Source organism: Larimichthys crocea, chromosome I, assembly GCF_000972845.2.
Source record: "Larimichthys crocea isolate SSNF chromosome I, L_crocea_2.0, whole genome shotgun sequence".
In the NCBI taxonomy this organism is placed as follows: Eukaryota; Metazoa; Chordata; class Actinopteri; family Sciaenidae; genus Larimichthys; species Larimichthys crocea.
The window spans coordinates 4,859,883-4,882,444 of NC_040011.1; the positions used below are offsets into that span (position 1 = coordinate 4,859,883).

The 22,562-nt window shown below is 41.1% G+C and overlaps 1 protein-coding gene across 25 annotated transcripts in view; it reads right to left on the reverse strand.

Moving 5' to 3' along the window:
* clasp1a (cytoplasmic linker associated protein 1a) overlaps positions 1–22,562 on the reverse strand; it is an 85,543-nt gene that overhangs the window by 12,397 nt on the left and 50,584 nt on the right. For 7 of the 25 annotated variants that reach the window (XM_019260410.2, XM_019260409.2, XM_019260403.2 and 4 more), the window contains 24 exons: positions 22,031–22,123; positions 21,793–21,938; positions 19,622–19,757; positions 19,401–19,471; positions 18,635–18,694; positions 18,020–18,097; positions 17,701–17,868; positions 16,946–16,992; positions 16,398–16,568; positions 15,617–15,640; positions 12,330–12,437; positions 11,816–11,842; positions 10,926–11,090; positions 8,683–8,841; positions 6,697–6,759; positions 5,780–5,883; positions 4,980–5,003; positions 4,064–4,308; positions 3,627–3,690; positions 3,493–3,495; positions 3,213–3,376; positions 3,020–3,098; positions 2,783–2,926; positions 1,654–1,749 (listed from right to left, as the gene is read on the reverse strand). In XM_019260410.2, the coding sequence (XP_019115955.2) occupies positions 1,654–1,749; positions 2,783–2,926; positions 3,020–3,098; positions 3,213–3,376; positions 3,493–3,495; positions 3,627–3,690; positions 4,064–4,308; positions 4,980–5,003; positions 5,780–5,883; positions 6,697–6,759; positions 8,683–8,841; positions 10,926–11,090; positions 11,816–11,842; positions 12,330–12,437; positions 15,617–15,640; positions 16,398–16,568; positions 16,946–16,992; positions 17,701–17,868; positions 18,020–18,097; positions 18,635–18,694; positions 19,401–19,471; positions 19,622–19,757; positions 21,793–21,938; positions 22,031–22,123 (2,439 nt within the window). The remainder of the gene's footprint in view (positions 1–1,653; positions 1,750–2,782; positions 2,927–3,019; positions 3,099–3,212; positions 3,377–3,492; positions 3,496–3,626; positions 3,691–4,063; positions 4,309–4,979; positions 5,004–5,779; positions 5,884–6,696; positions 6,760–8,682; positions 8,842–10,925; positions 11,091–11,815; positions 11,843–12,329; positions 12,438–15,616; positions 15,641–16,397; positions 16,569–16,945; positions 16,993–17,700; positions 17,869–18,019; positions 18,098–18,634; positions 18,695–19,400; positions 19,472–19,621; positions 19,758–21,792; positions 21,939–22,030; positions 22,124–22,562) is intronic. The other 18 variants (XM_019260413.2, XM_019260415.2, XM_019260423.2 and 15 more) reach the window with 15 other exon arrangements.

A 22,562-nucleotide genomic window follows, 5' to 3' on the forward strand; every position in this document is an offset into this window, starting at 1 on the left:
ATATCAACATGCAAGTGAGTACAGATCAAACTTGAAGGGGGCTGTGGAAAGTACTTGTTTTGCAAGGGAAGCTGATATTTAAATCGTACCGAGGTGAATGTTTGGAAGGCATTTCACTGTATTAAGACAGAAACTAAAACCAAGAATGGTCTGAAATGTTTCACTTTAGGAGATATTGGAAGCAATGTTGTTGACAACAGTCAAGATTTTTATTAAATAAGCTACAGAAACTTTTTTTAAACATATTTCTTTTACAGGCTGATGACGTCACCACATGGCACAGAACCAAATGGGTGTTATCATTATTGTTTTAGTATATATTAGTGTTTTCCTTTTTGGCCTTTATGGTTCCCATCAGGCTTTAGGTGACGTTAATGTAAAACATAATGTGGCAATTTGTTAGCTTTGGGCTACACATTCTTTATATTGGTTTTACATTTTGGTGAATTTGCACCATGGAAAGTCTTCATTAGTTATAAAAGATTGCTATAAACATGGGCGTACAAAAAAAAAAAAAAATCACCCTGATTTACTCTGATACTGAAGAAAAAACAAAATTTGGTGATTAAGAAGCAAAATCTGAGCTTAAAAACAAGTTTTAGTGATTTCTGAGTAGATTCATCTGTGCTTATTCTTAAAAGACTTTCCAGTGATACTATAAATACTAATATCAACGGAAGGAGCTAGTTCAGCTGATTCCCACATGATGTGCTGAGTGTGACTGTGAAAGTTAAAAGACTTGCTTGTATGGCGGCCCCCGAAAGCTCAATGTACTGCAACTAAAGAGAAACACGAGCAAGAAAACATGACTTGACAACACGCTGCGAACACACACAACACATGTACTGTTGTGTGTAATGTGTTGTGTTGTGCGTTTTTGCAGCGTGTTAATTGTCCTTAAGTTGCAGTGTGTTGAGCCAACTAATAATCTAATCAGGCCAGTAAAGTCAGGTTGAGTAGGTATGTGAAAAAAATGGAGCATTATATACATATACAAAACTTCATGGTAGAACACTAGAGTGTAAATATTTAGAAAATATTTCATGCTAACTAATGGCAAGTCACAGTTCTCATATGTAAAAAGGCTGAACTCTTGTACTGTAGGACAGGTTTTGTGTTTTGTTAGACCATGTGTAACTTCTGAATACTGTTACTTAGCACTATACATACAGTGCATATGCCTGAGCGAATACATATATTTAAAGTCTTCTAAAATCTCTCTCTTGTACAATAATAAGATGTTAACAGCATGCGGGTATGCAGGTGGATGAGAGGTTGTTAAGGTGAGTCAGACAAACAAAATGTGTTAGGCACACAGTAGGAACAAAACAGCATTCCTATCAATGTTGAGCAATAAAAACTGGCTCAAAAGGTTTATACATACAAAGCGACAAGCATTTCCTAGAATTTGGAAGAGCCTCAAAGTCAATTTGAAATCTTTTCTGGTTGCACAACAAGCTTAATCTATCTGGTGAGTGATCAATTTGCAAGGCACAGACTGATTTCTAGGTTGTTACAGCAAAACAGCTAAAGCGGTGAGCGAGCCACACTTTGGGTTTTCGCTGTCTTGAAGGTGTTGGTTAGGTACCGGGCAGGCGGGGTATTGCGTGCTTATCGTGTCGTGTTGTGATTGGCTGTCAGAGCGGGCTCTACCTGCTTACACCTTTCTTCCTGGTTGCCCTCAGTGGACAGTAAGGCTGCAGTACTGGACCTGCCAGCTAGCTCCTCGCTCACCCAGTTATGAAGGGTCTGGGGCACAGTGGCAGGGCAGAATGGGCATTACATCATAGCAAAGTTCCTTCACCATCACATATGGATACAATGCTGAACCAATCTTTCAAAACAACCTGGGACAAACCATCCGACCTCCCCGATAATGGACATTTGTACTCTATCCTCATAGAACCAGCTTGCCTGGAGGGCCAGGCCCTGATTTGAGACTAGGTGAGGATTTCATTTCAACAGCAGTGGAAAAACAAACAGAAGGGGACACAGAGGGAGAACATATGACGCGCATCAGACAAGGGGAAGATAATGGGCCGTTGACCCAAGGCCATCCACACGGAGAGTGCCTATTATCAAAGTTTACAAGTGCTGCTCCACAAACACTACAGGCTGAAGAATTCAAATGAGAACAAACGTGTGGAGGTACACCAAGATGCCACTGGCTGCTGAGTTATCTTTTAGGGATCTATCATCCCTAATCGGTCCTCCAAAATAAATATTGTAATATAAAATATTTTAAATTCTAAAATAAAATTCTTTTTTTTACATCTAATTTCACGCTACTTTATGTAACTATGCAACAGGCCTCCAAGCAGTTAGCTTTGCAATCAGCTTGCTCACCCACTTGTTACGCTATCATAATAGTTTAGTATGGCATAAACTTTATGTAGATCATATGACCATACTAATTAATGATGAAAAAGAAAAGATGGCTTTGATGTGAGATCTTTTCTTTTCAGTAAGCTTGAAGCATAAGATTACAGTTTGGGGCTTTCTGTGACATTGCACCGTGAGATTAAAGCAACCATTATGTATCACACTTTGTTTGACACATTAATGTTATCTTAACCAGTACAATGATACGTTGAAACAAGCTGAATAGATGCACCCTACTCAAGAAAGAATGAATATTATATATATAATATATATAATTCAAAAAAGGGAAGGGGGAAAAAAAAACATTATTCTAGAGAACATTTCACATCTAATGTTTTATCTCAGCAAAGAGATTTCTCACTGTCGGTGCTGAATAACAGGGAAACCAGTCAGGGCCTACCTTCCTAACATCAGAACTTTTAGGTTCAGTGGTCCAGGTGATGATGCGAGATACGGCCAGGCGCGTCTCGCTGGAGTTGACAAAGTCCGTCGGGTCCATCTGCCGAGCCAGGGACTCAATGTACTTCAAGATGGCCACCTTAACCTGAAGACACCACAAACATTCAGCCACATGCCTTACACGAGCTGCATCAATCACACGGACCAATCAAAATCTGTCCTCCTCATTTTGCATTACCTTGAGATTAGGAGTCTGAGTCTGATCGACGATAAACCTCATCAGGATGTTGAACTGTTGGTCAAATGGGAACGACTCCCTGACAAACAAAGAAGAAGTTCATTTTGTTACATCCCTGCAATCTTATTTGTTGAGACAAAGGTTATTAAGGTTTACATTCTATACTAGTGTGAAACGTCTCCTTGTGTCAGACCTTGTGATATCCAGGGCCTTCTGGACTTTGGCCTGGACGGAGCCAAGCAGATCTGCCCCCATCTTCTTCAGCAGCTGAGTGAGCAGGACGAACAGCCAGTCCTGCAGGTCCTCTCTGTGTACCGTGATGAAGTCCACAAGAGTCTCCAGGAACATGCTGAACACCTGGGAGAGAAACGTTTATTACACGACTCTGCTCTGATTTGACTTAAATAAAGTCAAACTGCTCGTGTCGGATTTAGGTTAATATCTTTAGTAATGGGGACAAAAACCACACTTACTCTCTGTTGTTAAATCCACAGCAAGGCAGACCATGCAACAGAAGACACAAACATTGGTTTAATGTCACATCTTCATTATTTATTGCTGGATTTTGGATGCCATGCCTTCAGTTAGTACAATTCATCTTCGTTACCTTGCTGTGTGGATCTGCAAACATCCTTGTGAAGATCTCGCAAAGTCTCTTCAGCTCCACACGGCTGCAGTGAAGGAAACACACACACACACAGAAAGTAAGGCATGGTATGCCAAACTATTTATGTGTAAAAGGTTACAGGCTCTACACTAAACTACTAAATACTCTCACAAAGATTGTACCACAAAGGAGAAAGTCCAGTGACGTTGCTTGTATCCTGTCAACATTGTTCAAAGACAAAATGCTCTCTAACACTACACAGATTTGAGATGCGAGATCGCTGCATGCTCTATCCACCATTCAGAGCAATTACACAATAACGTCTCATTTAACTGTTTACCGGAGTTATAACCTTTGGTCACACTGGAGCAAGCTGGGCAGTATCAAAACTCACAATTCTACTCTGGGCACTATTTGACACACAAGACAAATCCCACCTCAGTATTCTTTGGCTCTTGAGGAGATTCTGCAGGCCCAGCAGTCCCTCCTTCCTCTCTGACCAGTTGGAGCTGGCGCAGTGGTTCAGGATCTCTGCCACGTCCTCCGTCTGGCGCAGGTAATGGGGGATGCCTCCGTTCCGTGAGCTGTACGAGCGCTCTGAGCAGGCACTGGAAGCATCGCTGTTGGCGTCGTCATCGGAGTACATCCCTGGTGACTCGTACCGCCGCCTCAGCGGCTTCCTCTGTGGGAGAAAGAAGAACGTGAAGGAAATATAAGACACAGTGTGATGCCGAAACGTTAACCAAGCTCTGCAAGAAAGGTGCTGCAGCAAATACACTCAGCCATGAGGGAAGAATTGTTTTTTTAAATTGCATCAGGTAGCCATGCAGTTTTCTGTACTGTTGTGTGTTCATGTTTTGTCTTGTGGATGATCATTTTAAGCTTATATATGTACACAGTTGTGATGTGCAGTTCCTCAATTATGAATAAACTTTTTGTTTTGTTGTTTTAAGTTAAAGTTATCAAAAGCCAGTCGAGCAGTGCCACAAGTAAGCAAAGGTCTTGGCTACAAATGCAATGCAGTGGGGGACACTTCAAACAGTAGAGCATAATTAATCTCATGGACTTTTGAGAAATGAAACATAATGTACTAAAACAATGTACAAAAACATTAATGTCACAATGTGAAAAGAAGAATGCTGCTGGGGTACCACCATAGAGTAGAAGCATACAAAGATGCAATGGACATTCAAGGTAAAATGTAATAAAACATAAATAAAAATAAATAAAAGGGGGTTGAGGTGAGGGGGTGTCATGAGCCAACATAATGAGGCAAGCTGCATTACTGTTTTCTGAACTTGATTAGTGCATGATGGTGTGGATATATAAACAGTATGTAAAATGACCAACTACCTTATTCCTGGAGTCTCCTAATAGCTGAAATGGTAACAAACAACCAAGAGGAAAAGAGGAGAGAGGGGAGGTTTAAAGGGGGAACAAAGAACAAGTACACTCCTTCTGCAAAGGAGGACAAAACTAGACATTTCACATTTGAACTGATATGTGTGAATGGTTGAGATACTCTAATAATCTAAAATAAAAGGTTAGAATAAGAGAAACGTGGAAATTTTGATTTATTCCCTGAGCTTGATAATATTTAAGCCATTATAGTCTATGAACAGACGTTGTTTTTTCACTCAGTTTATGTTAAAAGAATAAAAGTGCATGTGTCAGAACAATATTACAAATTGTGGGGATTGGTTAGAGGACACCTGTATGTCGCAGTGCTTTTTTACCCCCCAAGGGCATAACACCTGCACATAAGATGTCCTCTTGTTACTAAAACTGCAAAAAAAACAATCAATCAAACAAAAACGCTTGTAATTTCATACATCATTGGTGTTAAATGCCTTATAATCGTAAGATTTATTTAACCACCTTGGATAGTGTGAGCCGCTGTAGCAGTTTCCCTTATTTATATCTCTTTATATCTCAAAACCGTGATTTTTCCTTGGACTTCAATCATTCAAATCTATAATCCTTGCATCCCTATAGCTAACTTCACTGTCTAACATCACTTTTGTCAATGAAATGTAATATTTTTAAACTCTTACCTTTTTCATGTGCCTGGTGCTTGCTTTAACAATAATCCTGGCTCAATAACAGCATACTCATTACGGCGAAAAAACACCCCAAAAAAACAAAAAACTCACCAGAGCATCAGCAACTGCAGCCTCCACCTCTGTGCCGGTGTTAAGGACCCTCATGGCGTTAACTGACGCAGAGATTCTTGCTTGGTGAATCACACCATATCGATCTAAACAGGAGGTGGGAGAAGAAAAAGATAAAGGAGGATGGTGAAAGAAGTGATGAAGCAAAAGTGGCCACTATAACTTACCTGAATGGACAAAAGCAAAAAGATGCTTTTCTGACTTTTGTGACCACAAAGTTATTGTCTTTTCTGGACACATTTGAATATAAAACAATACACTGTAAATGAATGAGCTGAAAAAAAAAATCACAATAAGGAAATATTGTAGAAAAAATAAGTCTCCAACCACCAAAAAACTAAATGTGGCAAAAAGAAAAACCAGAACAGAGGATGACCAAGCACAGGCATATACTGCAACTATTTCCTGAGGAGATGAGAGGTATGAAGCACCAAAGAGGAAAAACCACAAATATGAGCTTATACGTAAAAAATTAAGACAACAGAGGTACAAAATATGAAGGATGACTAGTGGAAAATTAAACGTAGGCTGAGTCTGCAAATAAAAAGCTGTAGATCACAATTCCATGAAAAATCACAGCTAAAATCAAAATGTATAAATCACTAACAATGCAAAGTGGTGACAAGCGGATGACGTAATGTTTCCCTTTACATGCTAAACAAAGACAACTTGTCCATTCTTACCTTTCCTGTTTGCTGAAATCTAAAACTGTTTGCTAAACCATAAAACTGAATGAAATACTCTGGAGGGAACATAAAGTGAACATAAATGGATGATCTCTGCAGTCACGCCACTGATGCATGCTGATTCAGTAGGCTCTACTGCCTCTAAAATAGGGGGTTTTTGGAGGAGGAGGGGGTGAACCGAGGGGGACTGGGGTTTTTGGACATGCAGGTCACCTGACTGGCTGTGGGGGTCGGCTGTGGAGAGAGCGCTGGTTGAACGGGAGTGACGTCGGGAGGCTGAAAGGGATAGTAGAGGTGGGCAACATCCGGACAGGGGGGGTTAGTGACAGACACAACGGGGTTAACATCTAAGATCAGACTCAGGAGCCGTTTTCACACTGCTGCACTGCCCAGCAGATAATCACTGCCATCACTTTGTCATGGTTTTGTTTTCATTATGAAAAATGAAAGTTCTGATTTGCAGAGAGTGGTGCAGGTTTTTGGTGTGAAAATGTAAAAGAAACAACATTAATTTCCCAATCAAGATCACTGCTTACTTATAAATATTTTAAATTAAACTAAAGGCATAAAGATGTGACTTGACCTTTGCAGAGATTTTAAACTCAACAGAAAAATGAATGCAACACTTGTGGTTTTGCTCCCATGTTAGTACCGCTTCTTTACCAAGACAATCTGTCAACCTGGCAGGTGTGACATATCAAGATGCTGATTAAAAAACTTGACTCTGACACAGGTGTGTTTTGGACTCGTCACAATGAAAGGACACTCTAGAATGTGCGGTTTTATCTTGTAAACAGACATTAATTATTATTAGGCACTGAACTATGGATATTTCACATAGGGCTACTGTACTCTGCCTCTAATTTCTTACCCTGAAATTCCATCTAAGGCAACAAGCACTCGCAAATAAATTAAATGAAATGAATTAAATTGTGTTACATTAATATTTTTGTTGGCTGTGGTTGGCTATGCAGTGTGAAAAGGGTTAGGGTTAACCTTTAGGGTGATTTACATTTAGACATACAGTACAGTACACTGTAGTAGGGTGTAGTTTAACATTTATGACCTAAGGCAACATTATATTGCACCAAATAAGACATCCCAAAATAAGATGAAGGCACTGTTCAGACGAACGTGTAATTTAACAATGAGCATTAATCTGCTTCTTCTGCTGTAAAGTAAATGGGCTGAATTATTAGGACATGGCATGATTAAAATAGAATGTATACGAGTGATCGCAATTCTATTTCAAGTCTGTAGAGAACCAACAACTCATTTTGATAGAGACAATGAAAACAACAGAACAGTGTTAACCTATGCTAATTGTTACATCGCAATCAGCAGGAAAAAGAATATACTTCAGACTTTTGTCAATTACATCTAAGATTTTTCTAATACCATCTGCCCCTTTTATGAGAGAACTAAATTCAATACTCTTAACGGAGAACTGCCAACGCTTAAGCTTAGCCCTAAAGCACTGACATGCAGAATGGTGACGTACTTCAGATCCAGTCGGCCGAAATTATTGGCCGATATTGGTCTATCGCAGACATATCTATACCTGATATGCGCTGATAAGAACATTTTTGGCATAAATGCATAAAAAATGCTGAGTAAGAGAGAAGAAGCAGCTCTCAACAGAGTTGACTGAAACTGGTCGACTATATGTTATGCCATTTAGCTTAAATATTCTTAGCTTTCTGAGTAACATTGCATGGTTATGTCAGTGCACAATCCACATGGAAAAGGTCTATTTATGTACCAGCTAAAATATTCTATACTCTACCGGCCGCCATATCAGTAATCTGTGAATGTTTCCCCTATAAAAAACGTATAAAATTGCTGTTTGTGTTGCTGCTACATCTTTCTCTATTACTTCCCCAGTCTTTAATGATGGCACTTACTTCAAATCACAACATTTGTACACAGATTCATTCAGAAACTATTCAAACAAACCCCAACAGGATCCAAAATAGAAGAAGAAAAAAGTTGTATCCCCTAAATAGAACAGTAATCGTTCGTAAGCACAAAGTCAGCACATGCACAGAGAAAGACAGGCATAGGTAGCAAGGCCATAAGACACTACAAACAGCACCAACAACAGGAGCGAGGCTAGTGTAAGTGTCTGGTAAAGACTGCCCTGTTCGGACACTCACTAGGAGAGGTAGTCCGGGCGGCTATTAGCTCAGCGGTACTCACCCAGTGGAGCGAAGCCCCGAGCGGGGCTGGTGTCGCGGCTGCTCTCGCGACTGGTGTCGCGACTACAGCCCTGACTCATGCTGGGACGGGGAATGCGGCTCCGGGCTAGCGTGCGGTAGGGAAGAGCAGCAGGAAGAAGAGCTTTACCACACAGGCTGGCTGTCAGGACAACAAGTTAGGTGGGAATGTCAGTGGGCATTCATGGGGGGAATGTGGGTCAGAAATAAGGAAAAGAAGATAGGGGTAGAGGATACGAGAGAAGAAGACTGAAGGTATAAAACTCTGCAGACTGCAATATTCATTACAAATAAAGTTTTGGTTGAAACAAAAACTGGTGATTTTTTTTTTACCTTTCTTATGGTAATGCTAAAATGGGATTGGCATTTAGAGAACACTCCATAAGGGCATTCAATTCAAAAGGCTTCGTTGCCTTGGACAAATGAATGTGCTCAGCAAACTTCAAGGCAACTTGTTCAACAGGTGATGAGAGATCATCACATCACATTATGCACTGCATACCCAATACATGTACTGTTGTTCATTTTTTTGTGTGTGAGAGCCTCCTTCTCGGATGGAGACATGTTGTCATGTTAACCCTCGTCAACAATGAACTCATTTAAAAAATAGATTATGCCTAGCAAAGCCATACTTGGTGCTTGCACTTCAGATCTTAAGAACTGAGTCTTGGCTTCTAGGCCAGAGACTGAGAACGATCTTGTAGATTTTGTTGTTAAATTTATGGGAAAACAATTAAGAGAGTTTAAAAAACCTAGGTTTGTTAGCGGCTGCAACCTCATGGTCCAAATGTGCAATAGTTTATCCAGAGACCACAATATAAGGCAGAGATAGACTAGAGACATAAGAAGATAAATAAGAGAACAAAGTGAAGAGAAGAAGAGAAACTGAGATTCATAGTAAAACCGTGAGAGAAGCTGTGGCAGAATGCTGGGTGAGTGAGTTGGTCAAACAGCATACTGCTAGTAAAGGTTAGATAGTCTGAGCAACTCAAGCTTCTGTTAACGTGTTAAAAGACATCAAAATAAATCAGAGGGTTTGTGACTTAGATATTAAAAAAGTAATCGATTGTGTTAAAAACAATAGTAACATTATCCTCCCCTTATCAAAACAACCCTGGAAACTGAACAAAAATGAAGAATATGCAATTAAGTGGAAACAATCAACTCCGTCTCATTGAAACAACTTTACCGTGACATAAAACCATACAAAAAGCAGGCAGTCCATTAAATAAAACCAGCAATCAAACCCTGACAAACGAACAAAAAGGATGTTAAATCAGACTGGCTAAACCTAAAGAGCCAGATAGTCACATGGTTTCGGGTTTCTGTCCCTAACCCTAATGCTTGTGACTGCCAAACATGAACACTTCCATGTACTTTCAAACCTCAGTTTCAAGAAAGAGAAAAGATATTTTGGTGTTATCTACTTCAGGCCAACTACTACAACACTCATAAGCACTGCTCACACTGTTGACCAATCATACATCAGGACAGATCTGTGAGGAATGTTTAGTTGAAGATAAAGTCTGTGCATGAAGTGTGTTGTGGTTTCGTCATGTTGAAAAGAGTGTAAAGGGGAAAACCATCACAACCGCAGACCCTGCTGTTTTTGTTATCTGCGCTGTCGGCAGTGTTTCAAAGGCCAAAAACAGAAAGTTTATCTCTTAATCAGGCAGTTAAGATAAGTCCACTTGTTTTATTTTCAACTTATGTCACTGATCAATACATGTGTCCATGTGCTGTATGGTGACAGGCACACTTGCCTGCACATGTGACTGGTCACTGTTTAACTGAGGTGACACTGACGAGTCTTGTCATAATACCAACACATTTTAACACTGTTGACAGGCAAACAGTGAGTTGTACTTAGCGAGAAAAAAACTAACATTTGAAAAGTCACCACTGTCGGTTTTCATGTGTGAACAACAGTTTGTTGGATTTGTTGCCTTTCTTACCCGCGGGTGTGCATAATCTACAGGTTATAGACAACAATGTGAAGAGAACAGTCATGAGATGAATGCTCATGTAGCCAATGGAATCAACTAATCAAATGAATGATGCATCGCTTACACAACTGGCATCAAGTTATTTGAAACAAAAGTTTGTTTAAAGACAGAACAGAGTAACCTACACCACCGACAGTTACACCACATTGACAGAAGCCCTGCAGAAGTACAGGACCTTGTCGACATGTGTGAGCAATGTGACCCAGAGCTCTGGCCTTACCGAGGCCCATTCGGCTGGGGCTGGTCTCGCGACTGCAGCCCTGGCTGCGAGGGATCCTGCTGCGCTTGTCTGCTGGCGTGGTGGAGGCCGATGCCGTGGCTCGTGGGATGCGGCCGTAGCTGCTGTGGCCGAGCAACTTCCCCGGGGAGCTGGAGCGACTGCCGGCTGACGGGACAGAGAAGACAAACAAACACATGCATCATGGTTAGACGCTATTCAGGGTGGCACTGCCGGGGATAAGGGGCGAGGGAGTGGTGCAACCTTTAATAACATGCTCGGACTGAGTCAAATCTAAAAACACAAGCCCTGTGTCAATAAACCCAGTGCAGTGAGGACAGTGCAGCAACATAAAAGGTAACATAACATATTACAATATTTTTTTTTCATTAACCTCAGTGTGGAGAATAAACTTACATGGATTTATTTGGAAATTAATGAATACTCTTTCAGTGCAGCGCAGAAGTTTGAAGCAAACAGAACTTAACGGGTAATCAAATTAGAGTCTCAATGAACAAATACAGATGTTACAGCCTAGACACAAACAGGGTGAGGGGAAGACTGGAACCACATTCTAACTAACTGTGCTGTGGGGGAAACATTTACCGTGGCACCAATGGGAACATACACCTCTTGAACAGTGAAAACAAAGACAACAAAATGACTGACGGCAAACATTCCCGACTCCAAACAGCTTCTCAAACTGTGGGGGTAAAGAAATCACAAACAAACATTTGAATGTGATGAGCGGAGCATGCTGCTACTGTACGTGATATAAACAAAGAAGAAAAAAGAAAAAGGCTAAAAAACATGGCGTGCAAAGCTTGAGCTAGGGGGGGCGGTGCTTAAGGATGAGGCGTCTGGCTTGTGATTGGATGAAGCTGAGGCCTTACCACTGATGGGATTGGCTGATCTGGATCCTGGATGATGGAAGCAATAGGCAGGACAGGGTGTAGAGATCGAGAACGGTCAAAATGAGACAGAAGGGGTTATTGAGTTTACCCAGCATGCGCTCTGGGACGGCTGTGAACATGTTAGCCGTGTACTGACCACTGACAGATCTCAAGAATATATAAGATACCAACACACGCATACTTAAAACACAAGCACACATACAGTGCATGCATGTAGGCACAAATACACAGGATTTGTGAGAGACTGGAGGTTTTCAGGTTTCAGCTTAGCGCTGTAGCATGAGAAACGTCGCACACATACGAGAAACGGCAAAACATCTCGTATGATCTCAAAGCCAGTGCAGGCAAAAAGATCATACTGAAATATGATGGACAGACTGGTATGCAGTATGCACACTCAAAAGCTGTATAATGCTGAATGTGTAGCATGTGACTGAGGAGGGTCTGATTTCAGTTCACCGTGTGAGAGCATGTGTAGGGTGTATATACATACGCTGGGACTGGGAGACGACTTTGGCTCTGCTGCGTCCCCTGCTGTCCACCACCGATGTACTGGCCCCGCCCACGCTGCCCGAGCTTTGTCTCCTGGTACGAACACGACCTGGACGGTGAAGGAGGGAGCAATAGGGGTAGAGGGAAGAGAGGCAGCGGGAGTTTAATTCACATGAATTACTTATATGCGTTCACCCCAACCCTGGACAGAGATGCTGGAGAAGAAAAAGTCTGGGGGAGACAGAATGAAGAAGACCTAGATGAGGGGACAGAGCCTCCCCTGAAAACACACAAGGAGGGAAACAGACAAACCTGGGTCAATTAATATTTGCAAATAATTCTCAGCATTTGTTTTTGTGCCCTGAGTTCAGCGTGGTTAGGGTTTGCCCTGTAAACACAGTTGTGCTTGTGCTACCTAGCTAAGACATGAACCACAGAACAGAGTAGTTTAAGTGACTTTTTAAGTGCTTGGTCATGTCCCACTTGTGGGACTTAATGTGCTAAAACAAACTCAAAGAAATACTGGCAAACTGTATGACCCAAGTCTGGAGAGAGATGGACAAACAGCTGTCTATACCATGCTTGAAAAAAGAACATTTTGCTAACATTATGAATTCACAACATTATGACTTACTTATTTTAGTAGAAAAACATTCTCTCAAAGTTTAGCTAATTAAAAAAAGAAATGCAAACCAATGGGTACTGCTAGCTGCAAGCTAAAGCGCTAGCTTTCTGCTACAGTCGCCCAATAGTTCAACTAGCTAGTCGTTTAAAGCCAGCGATACAAAATTGCTAAGAGACTAGTTTCTGATGTAGCATGTCAAACATACAGTTGGTTGGCCACATTTAACAAGCAACTTCATTATTGTAACCAAACCAAGTGTCAACCTCCATTGCTGTGAAAGGAAGCCAATGTGGAAATCCAAACATTGCAGTAGAGTGTGGAGATTGACTCAAGTTTGAGGCTGGCTACAGAACGATATGAACGAGTCATATCATGGTCTCTATAGTTTATTTCTCTGTTCATCTGTACTGATGGTCAATTTTTACATAATTCACTGGTGCAAATGACATTAAAGCTTAAAGTTACGCATAATTAAGAGTGTGGCCGCTTTGAGTGACAGGTGGGTGCTGTCACACGTGGCTTATTTGAGCAACCGGGCTTTATTCAGCCCGTCTCAGGTTAACTCACAATCCACGAGACATCTATGTCTTACACTGTCTATGTTGTCTGATTCAGATAACCTTCCGCAATGAGTGCAGGCTCTTTGGTAGAGCTCTGCTTTGAATGAAGCTCCATCGTTGACAGCGGTGAGCAGTGACAGCGGTCATTATATTTACCAATACCCGACCCGTACCCCCCCCGCAAAAAAAAGAAAAAAGAAAAAAAGAAGTGGATTCGCATGATGTACAAGACCCTCATTTTCAGGTTGGAAAAGCCGGATTTCCGGAATTATCCGGAAGAATCACACCACCATAAAATACACTTGATAATACAACCCAAAGAACGCATGTCTAAGAAAACAAAAATATCTATCTTCCTGGCCAATAATAAAGCTCTCTTACCACACTCACTTCCAAAGAACCATTATAAAAAATGCAAGGTGTCATAAAGTCCAGTGAGTGAAGGATTTTATGATATGTTGGGACAAAAGTCCTCTTACACAAGAACATCTAGTGTAGCCTGTTACACAACTTGCCAAGAATAGCTCCCGGTGCGATAAGACGCATTTCACAGCAAGCTAAAAATAAAAGTCTCCTTGAGATGGAGAGGAAGTGTTACTCTTGGGTCAAACTATGTGCAATAATCTCATCTAGATGTGTCATATAGTGCCAAAGTACACCATTATCTTCTACTCAGTTTTACTTGCATTACAACTGACTCCAAAGCTTCTATGAAGAAGAACCAGCTTCTTTTGTTCAGGTTATAAAAACTGACAACTAGCTACTTTAGCTTGTGGGTGACCAACAAGAAACAAAGGCTGTTGAATGATATCACAAAACAGATTTTAGGGTTAATTAGTGTTGCCACCCGTCCTGTATGATACAGGATTGTCCCATATCATCTCGTATAATAGGTGATTTTCCTGCGGGATATCTTGTATTGATGCGCAGTCCCTGAATTCACATGCTTGGAATGAAATACAAGAAACAAACAAGAATTTCATGTGACAGTGTAGAAGTATTACATCAGAATCTGACACCAACAATCAGCACTCAAGTAAAAAGACAGAGCCTGTCCAAGTACAGATCTGAAAGGCAGACAGATCAAAGGTGGGCCAGTCCTGTCAGTGGAAATAAGTATTTAAGAGTGTTTTCTGTCCCCCAGAGTGGACTGTCCGACCTGAAGCGACATTTAGCAGGGCACTACCACAGGCCTGCTGGCAAGGAGACTCTATTTTTTCCACACTGAAGGCGGTAACCCTCAGTATGACTCATCAAATTCTATGCTACATTGTATACACAACAGAACAATCCAAGGCTTTGACTAGATTTAACAATCCTGAGGATATTCCACATAACAAAGGACACTTAAAAAGTCATATTTGGTACCTATTTAGTAACACTGCAGTGCACAAACACATTATTTTTCTCCCACCAGTAGTCCTGCTTTGCCTCTGATTGGCTAGTGTTTGTTGCCTTTGACACACAGGAAAACTGCCACCAAACTTCGGACTTTATGTTCCCTTAAAACAATTGCTACATTTCTTCTCCTTCATCATGCTTGCAGAGAATGATATTGGCTTATACAGCTTCCTTTTTTACTCTTTTTTATTTTATTTTCCTTTTTTACACGTTCAATCGAAGCGTTAGGGTTTGCCAAGCCAATCAGAGGCAGAGCAGGAGTGAATCCTCGCAGAATACGTGTGGGGGAAGAAATAACACTGCACTGACTGTTAGAATAACACATCAATATCTTTAAAGCAAGAAAGGAAAAGAAGAAAACCACTTTCTCTATCAACTGAAACACAAGTAACAGAGTTGATGGACACAGTTGTTAGGGTTACAGTCAGAAGAGGAAATCCATGCAGACAGTCCATGCAGAGTTCCACATAAGTGACGACCACTTGGGGGGGATAAAGAGAGGGAAAAAAGGGCACAGATGAAGAGAGGAAGGATGTAAATGTGTAGCCTGTGACAGCTGACGAAAAACTACTCATACGTATTCACTTTCTTGTGTTCTGTGCAATTTGCACAAATACACACATACACACACACACACACCCACACACACACACAGGCTCACAGACACACACACACACAGGCTCACAGACACACAAGTCTTACCATCGCTTTTACCGGGAGTACCATCTTTTGGGCATTTAAGAAAGTCAGAGCAGCAGCGAGTGGGAGGAGAGGTATAGAGGAAGACATTAGTAGCAATTGAAGCAGGAACAGGAGTGAGCGGATAAGCAAGGGGCCTCATCATCACTAGTAATGGCCATAATTGAGGGACTCATTGGAGGAGAACGAGGGAGGGGAGAAAAGTTTCTGCATGGTGAAAAGATTACAGCAAATTTCATACTGTTGGGCTGGCTCACACATTCCCCATTAGCTTACGATGTTAGTGAAAACATCCTTGAAAAAAAATGCCAGGCGTTTTAATTACACCAGGGGCTTCTCATCCTCATCACATCGATTTGTCAAACATGTCAACGTAAAATTTAAACAGTTCCTGCTGGCAGAACAGTCTAATGACAGCCTCGGTAGTCATTAATAACCCCAGTCAGGCTCATAAAAGTCAGTGACTACAGCAGAAAATGTTTTAATACTTCATGGTGATGGGGAAGTTTGAGAATAACAATATCAAATATTGTAGACAGTGGCTCAGTCTCCTTCAAAGTCAACATTGCAGTCTTTATTCTGAGGCCTTAAATAGCTGAACTGATTCACAGCTTTTTTTAGCCTTTCATCCTGCATCCAGTTTGCACTATAACTTCTCTGAACAATGTACCAATGTGTTTGTTTTGCTGGATGGCAGAGATAGAGTTTTTTCTTTCTTCAGAGAATTGTTTTTTTGTTTGTTTGTTTTTTAATAAAGGTTAGAGGGAGATGACTGAAGGATTACCTAATGAGGCGTAGGACCCTGGGGGAAGGGCAGCCGCCGAGCTGAACGGTGAGGAGGCGGGGACGGTGGACAGACGAGACTTGGCGCTGGAGGCGGCGTTTACGTCGATGTCACTACGGGAGCGCTGCAGAGATCCCGGTGTAGTGTGCACCCTGGTGCTCACCAGCTTACCTTCAACACACAGAAACGAGAAGTCACTTCAGTTCAACTTTATTGTCATTAACACACTGTGCAGGCACATGTATGGACATGAAAAGGAGAAAACATAACACACCATAAGCAAACACAAATCTAATCTCTATTACAAAAGTAGCTCTTAAATTTCATTTAGGTAGATTTCTTGTTATTATTTTAAATACTTCCAAATTTCCAAACAAAGTATTTTCAGCTTTCATCTTATCATAACCACTAAGTTGCTGGCAAAGAACACATAGGAATTACAAAATTAATTGAGATGCTAAATATCAGATTTCACTGGTTGTACTCAAGGTGTTTCCTGGAAAGACAAGCAATAATGGACTTAGAGAGTGATGTAGGAAGTAACTTACTCCTTGTCATGCTCCCTCCAATGACACTTTTCACAGACAATGGCCGACTGGAAGAAAAAAACAAAAAGGAATAGCGAAACATTTTTCAGACTTTATTTAAATCACATCCCGACCAAATGAGCATCTAAAAAAACGACTATTATATACAAGAATTAGAACAATTAATATGAAATTATGCCTACGGTACTGAAAATAACTTTAAACAGAAAAATAATAATAAACAGTTCTCATACAGCTCTAAGTTTCAGAGTTTAATTGAACATGCTGGTTGAATCATTAGAAGACTGAAAACTTTGGCTTCCTGTGAGACAGAAAAAAGCAGAAAGAAAAATGAGCTCACCCCGAAAAACACAAACACCCCTTCCCACACACACACAGATGACCACAACAGCTGCGGTCCTGATGGATTGAGTATGAGGTCATTAGCCAACACGCTCCATAGGGGATCTATAAACTGGCTAAATGATGTCGATCAAAGAGTGTGTGGACAGGCCGCTCACCCGTCTGCTGCCCATCTGATAATAATTACCACTGTTTTTGGAATCATATTCAACAAGACGGATGCATTAGTGGTTTCCTCCAATCAATTACAGCAAATAGATGTGAAAAGGAATATATAAGAAGGTGGGAGACAGGACAGCAGAGAAGAGCATGAACAGTAAAGGAGGGTAAAGATGAAACAAAGGGGAAAAGGACAGAGACATAACATGGGATAGTGTGAGAACTTCCCACAGGAAGGGCGTCATGGTTCTTACTTAAGACTCTCCTGGGAAGATGACGAAGAGCGGTCAGACTGGGGAAGAGACACGATGCTGTCAGAGCTCTTCAGGTGGGACTGAAGAGCCTTTTGATAGGTGGACTCCAGTGCCTGGAACAGATGCTCTGCCTCACGGCTGTAGTGACCGTGGAAACCCCAATAGCACCTATAGGTGAGGGCAAAAGGAAAGCAGAAGATGAGATGAAGACGGACGGCCTTTATTTAAAGTTTTGTCTTTGTCTCATAAAAGAAAAAACTGTTCAACAAAGCACTAAAAAGAAGACAGCTGGGGTGCAAATCCCTTAAAAGGCACTTACTTTCTTGCAATGGATCTGGCCTCGGAGTCAGCATCGTGTATGCCTTTCTTGATGGTCTCAGTCAGAACAGCCACATGTCTGGGGTAGTAAGGGAACATGATGAGGAGGACACAACGTCGAGGTAAAACTAGGAAGTACAGTTGGACGACTCCTGTCAGCTTAAACCTCGAATGCTAAACTAAAACAAAAAAACTCCTGCAGTATATCTTTCTTTCTTTATCTTTTTCTCTCTTTTCCAGTTTTATTCCTCCGGTGGTCCACAGGGAATGTGGCCATCCTCTGGGGTTTTCACGCGCTTTTTAAAGTCTCCACCGCGGTTGTCATGGTTACAGAGATGGAGACTCGCCGTATCCCTGTGGGTCTTGATGATGACGGCTCTCTCGGGACTCATCAATTTTAAAGGGCCTCATCAGTGGTGCATCCAGCCAACACTTAGCTAACTCAAATGTTAGCGATCTCAAATGCCATCATGTGATAGGAGGGAGATGAAGAAGAATCTTTGCATTGCCTCCACTAAACATAAACGCTTACTCACACATGTGTTTACGCCGCTCTATCCATTTGACACACACTACACTCAACAAGTAATTTTCTTTTCAAATAGATTCAACTTACCTTTCCAGTGTATTAGTGTGCCACTCTTGTAACATGAGGTCTAGGAACTCATAACAGCGCCTAGAGAGGGTTAAACACACTTAACATAGGAACAAAAACTGCATATGGCAAGAGTTAGGAGGAGTGTCATACATACATACATACATACATATAATAATAATTTGACATGTCATGTAAATTAAAGTAAATATGACACAAGAAAGACAAAAAAGAAAAACATAACCTTCCTATGATTTTAGGTGAGAAGTCCATGTTTATTTATATTACACAACCCTGATTCTAAAAAAGCTGGTTAGCTGTGTAAAATGTAAATTAGTCCCGAACAATTTCAAAAAACAATTTCAAATGTGGACTGATCAGACCACAGCACGCTTTCCACTTTCCGTCAGTTCATCTTGTAGATGATGAAATCCTTTAATTCACTGCAACTGTGCATCCAGAAAACACTGTTCTTAAACTGTCAGACTATTTCAGGACTGAGCTTTTTCGAGGATGCCCCTTCCATACCCAGTCATCAGTTTGAACAGAAAATACTTTTTTTTGGAATCAGGGTTGTATACTGTATGAAGAGTTTATTTGAAAATAAACCACTGAATGAATAAATGGATGAATGAAATTGTACTCATTCACTCATTCAATTATTCTACTCATTCTTGAAAGCCATGTGAGAAAAGGAATGCAGTTTTTTCTTCATGACCTGCAGTTCATAAGTACATTTTAACAGATGCCTTATTTTCATCTGGTAGCAGTGTTAAGGTCCTCTTACCGTCTGACTGCTACTGATTTGGAAGTGCAGTTACTGGTGATGATGGGGATGAGACGTGGATAGTGTGTGTGCTGGAAGAGAAAGAGAAAGTAAGCTTTCGTTATTTTTGTTCTTTTCATTCCCACATGACGATGCATTTGTGGTCAGCTGTTATATATGACAGCATGTCCCAAAATAATTGCAGGCAGCCTGAAGAACCACATCCCCATCAGATGTCTTACCCTGAGGATGAGGCGGATGGCAGCCATTCCAGATGTGGCCATGACTTTGGCACTGTTGGGTACAAGGTTCAGCAGTGTGGGCATGATGCTCTCAGCTCCGTGGTCAAACTTGTTACCCAGAATCGATGACAAATGTCTGACAGAGGAGAGACCATGGTGTTACAGAACAAATGTACGTCCTGTCAGATGATCAGTTCATGTTGATGCGCTATCGTTCTTTCATTTTTAAAATCAAAATCTTTTTATTAAAGTTTTGCAGGAAATAAAAGTCCACTGTTGTTTGATCTTTCAAGAGAAATGGGAGATAAGCACCCAGGCCAACATATAAACAAAACATCAATCAAACATCAATTCTCATTTGAATATTGAAATGAGTATCTGATTTTTTCAAGTTTTAAGCAGGACATGATGTCCATCATCCATTGTGTGTGAGCAGGCATGGCTATCTCTCTCCACCTGAGCAGGATTGCTTGCTGTTAATTGCATCTCAAATCCAGTTAACAGCCGAGATAGGGTGTGGAAGATCTCCATCCAATGTTTGTTAAGGCTCGGGCATGACCAGTACTTATGGATAGAGAAGGCGTGACACGTTTATGTTACACAAAAAGTGTAAAAAATGGTCTAACATTTGGTTGTACCTCAGCGGGGGGAATGTTTGTACAAGTTTCAAAAGTGAAACGTGGTGGTGGCATTAGAAGGGATGACAGGAGCCACGTAGCTTCCAACCATTCATCAACCTGCTGCTCTTTCAGTGCATCCCTGATGTGTTCCACCTCATCAGGGATGTATTAAAATTGGGATGACGGATGCTTTTCGGGTGGAGGGTATGTTGCCCCGTTTCATACGTGAGCAGGGCTCGTGTTCATTAGCTTAAGTATGTGGAAAGAAAATACTTTAACAGGATATTTTCCTGCCATAAACTAATCAGTCTTTTGAGATTTGAGTTAATGTCACTGGTGCCAGTCAAAACTATTAGGAGTATCCTGGCAAGAGGCCGATGCATTAATGAAAATTAATTAATTAATTAATGAAAATGAAGGCTTTCCAATTAAAGCAAAAGTGACTACCATACAATCAGATTTTTCTGTTTTGTAAGCCTGTGTACTGAGGCTGTTTTTTACTATCTTAACATGTGTGCTAGTGTTATTTTCACTGTATTAAAGCAACATTGTACATGTGTGCTAGTGTTATTTTCACTGTATTAAAGCAACATTGTGTAACTTCTCTACCATAAAATAACAGATTTTAAATCATTTTGATGCTACACTGACATGTGATCAGGTGAGTGGTTTCTTTGCCATTCGTACATCCTTCTCACAAGATGTAACTTTGTGCAGGTATGATCACCACCAACTATTTCATGGATTTTGGTGAAATTGGGTAATATTTCTTGAAAAAAAAGTGTGTTCTGTGTTTGCCTCTGATGTCCTCCGCCTGCTGCTCATGGACTGTGTGTGATTTGGAGAGTTTCCTGATGGACAGTGCTGTTAGCAAATGTTACCTCAGGTTCTGAGCCAGGCTGCCCAGACCCTGGGCTCAGAGCACCAGGGGGGTTAGTGTTTTGTACCAAAGGCATTTTGGACCATTTCGGAAGAGTAGGTTTTCAGGCCCAGGTTGCAGGAAAATGCAGATAGGGAGTGATGTCAGTGTTGTGCCAGAACCCGAGCTACGCAAATAGGTAATGTAACCAAACTCAGAAGTAACTACAGATATACTGACAGAGGCGAAAAGACTGAAGAAAATAAGAGATAAAAAGAGAACCAAGCTAGCAAGAAACCCCCAGACAAGGGTAGACCTGGGACTGAGTTTTAGTCATTGGCAAGAGCTTCATGAAATCAAAGATGGACAGATGCATAGCTGGGCTTCTTGCTGTTGGACTACTAAGTAATATTAGCTGGTTGCTATGTCTTGTGTTCTAGCCTTGCTTGATGTTTAGTTATTAGCAAAGTTTTGGATCACAAGTAATGTAATCAGAACAAATACACATGTATTGTACAACAGTCTATAATTACAACAGTGGTTTTGCACTTTAAAATCAGGGTGCTAAATCACAAAAATACCAATTTCTACGCAATGTTGCTTTAACATGTGTACTAGGGCGGTCTTAACCCTGACCCCGAACTGTTGTGTCCAAAAGAACATCCCGTACTGTCCTCAACATAGGATCTTACCCCAGTGTGATGCAGGCCTCACGGACCACCTGTGAGCGCAGGTCTTTAGCTGACAGTTTTAATGGAGCCTCTAGGAGACGCAGCTGCTGAGGGAAACCCTCGTACTCAATTGCCCCAGCCAGCATGACAGAACGGACCCTCTTTAGCTGTAGAGGCACAAGAAATACAGGGAATAATAACAGTATTTAATCACTGGATTCATGCACGTTCACCCTATGTGTGAGTGTATGAGCCTTACCGCCAACACTCGGTGTTCCCAGTCATGTTTGTCATCAGACAGGACTTCTCTGATCTTGGACAGCTGGTCCTCAAGCTCTCTGTTAGAGTAGATCTGTACACAGAAAGACAGGAGAGATATTATTATTATCTTTACAATCACAATACAAGTACAAGTGTTCCAAGCCAGTAACAAACTTGTCATCAATTTCCCCTGTTAACTTGTGCTCGAGTAAGCATCAGCATCAAATGTAACATAATAATTGTTAATGTCACAGCTTGGAACTTGAAGTCCTGTTGTTGGAAATCAGCAGAGTCAGTGGTGGATATTAGGGGACCCAAAAAGCTGTCCTAGCAGAGCTTTAATGTGAGAGAAATAAAACATGAATGGCTTGACACAAAATGTCTGAGAGCAGATGGAAAAATTTCTATTTTTTTTTAATGATGGAGCCAGATGAGACCATCTAATGCTCTGTGGCACTGATGTCTCACACCTGGGTGGTCTTGAAAATATTCCCAATAGACTATGAAATTTTTTTTTTAGATGACATGGA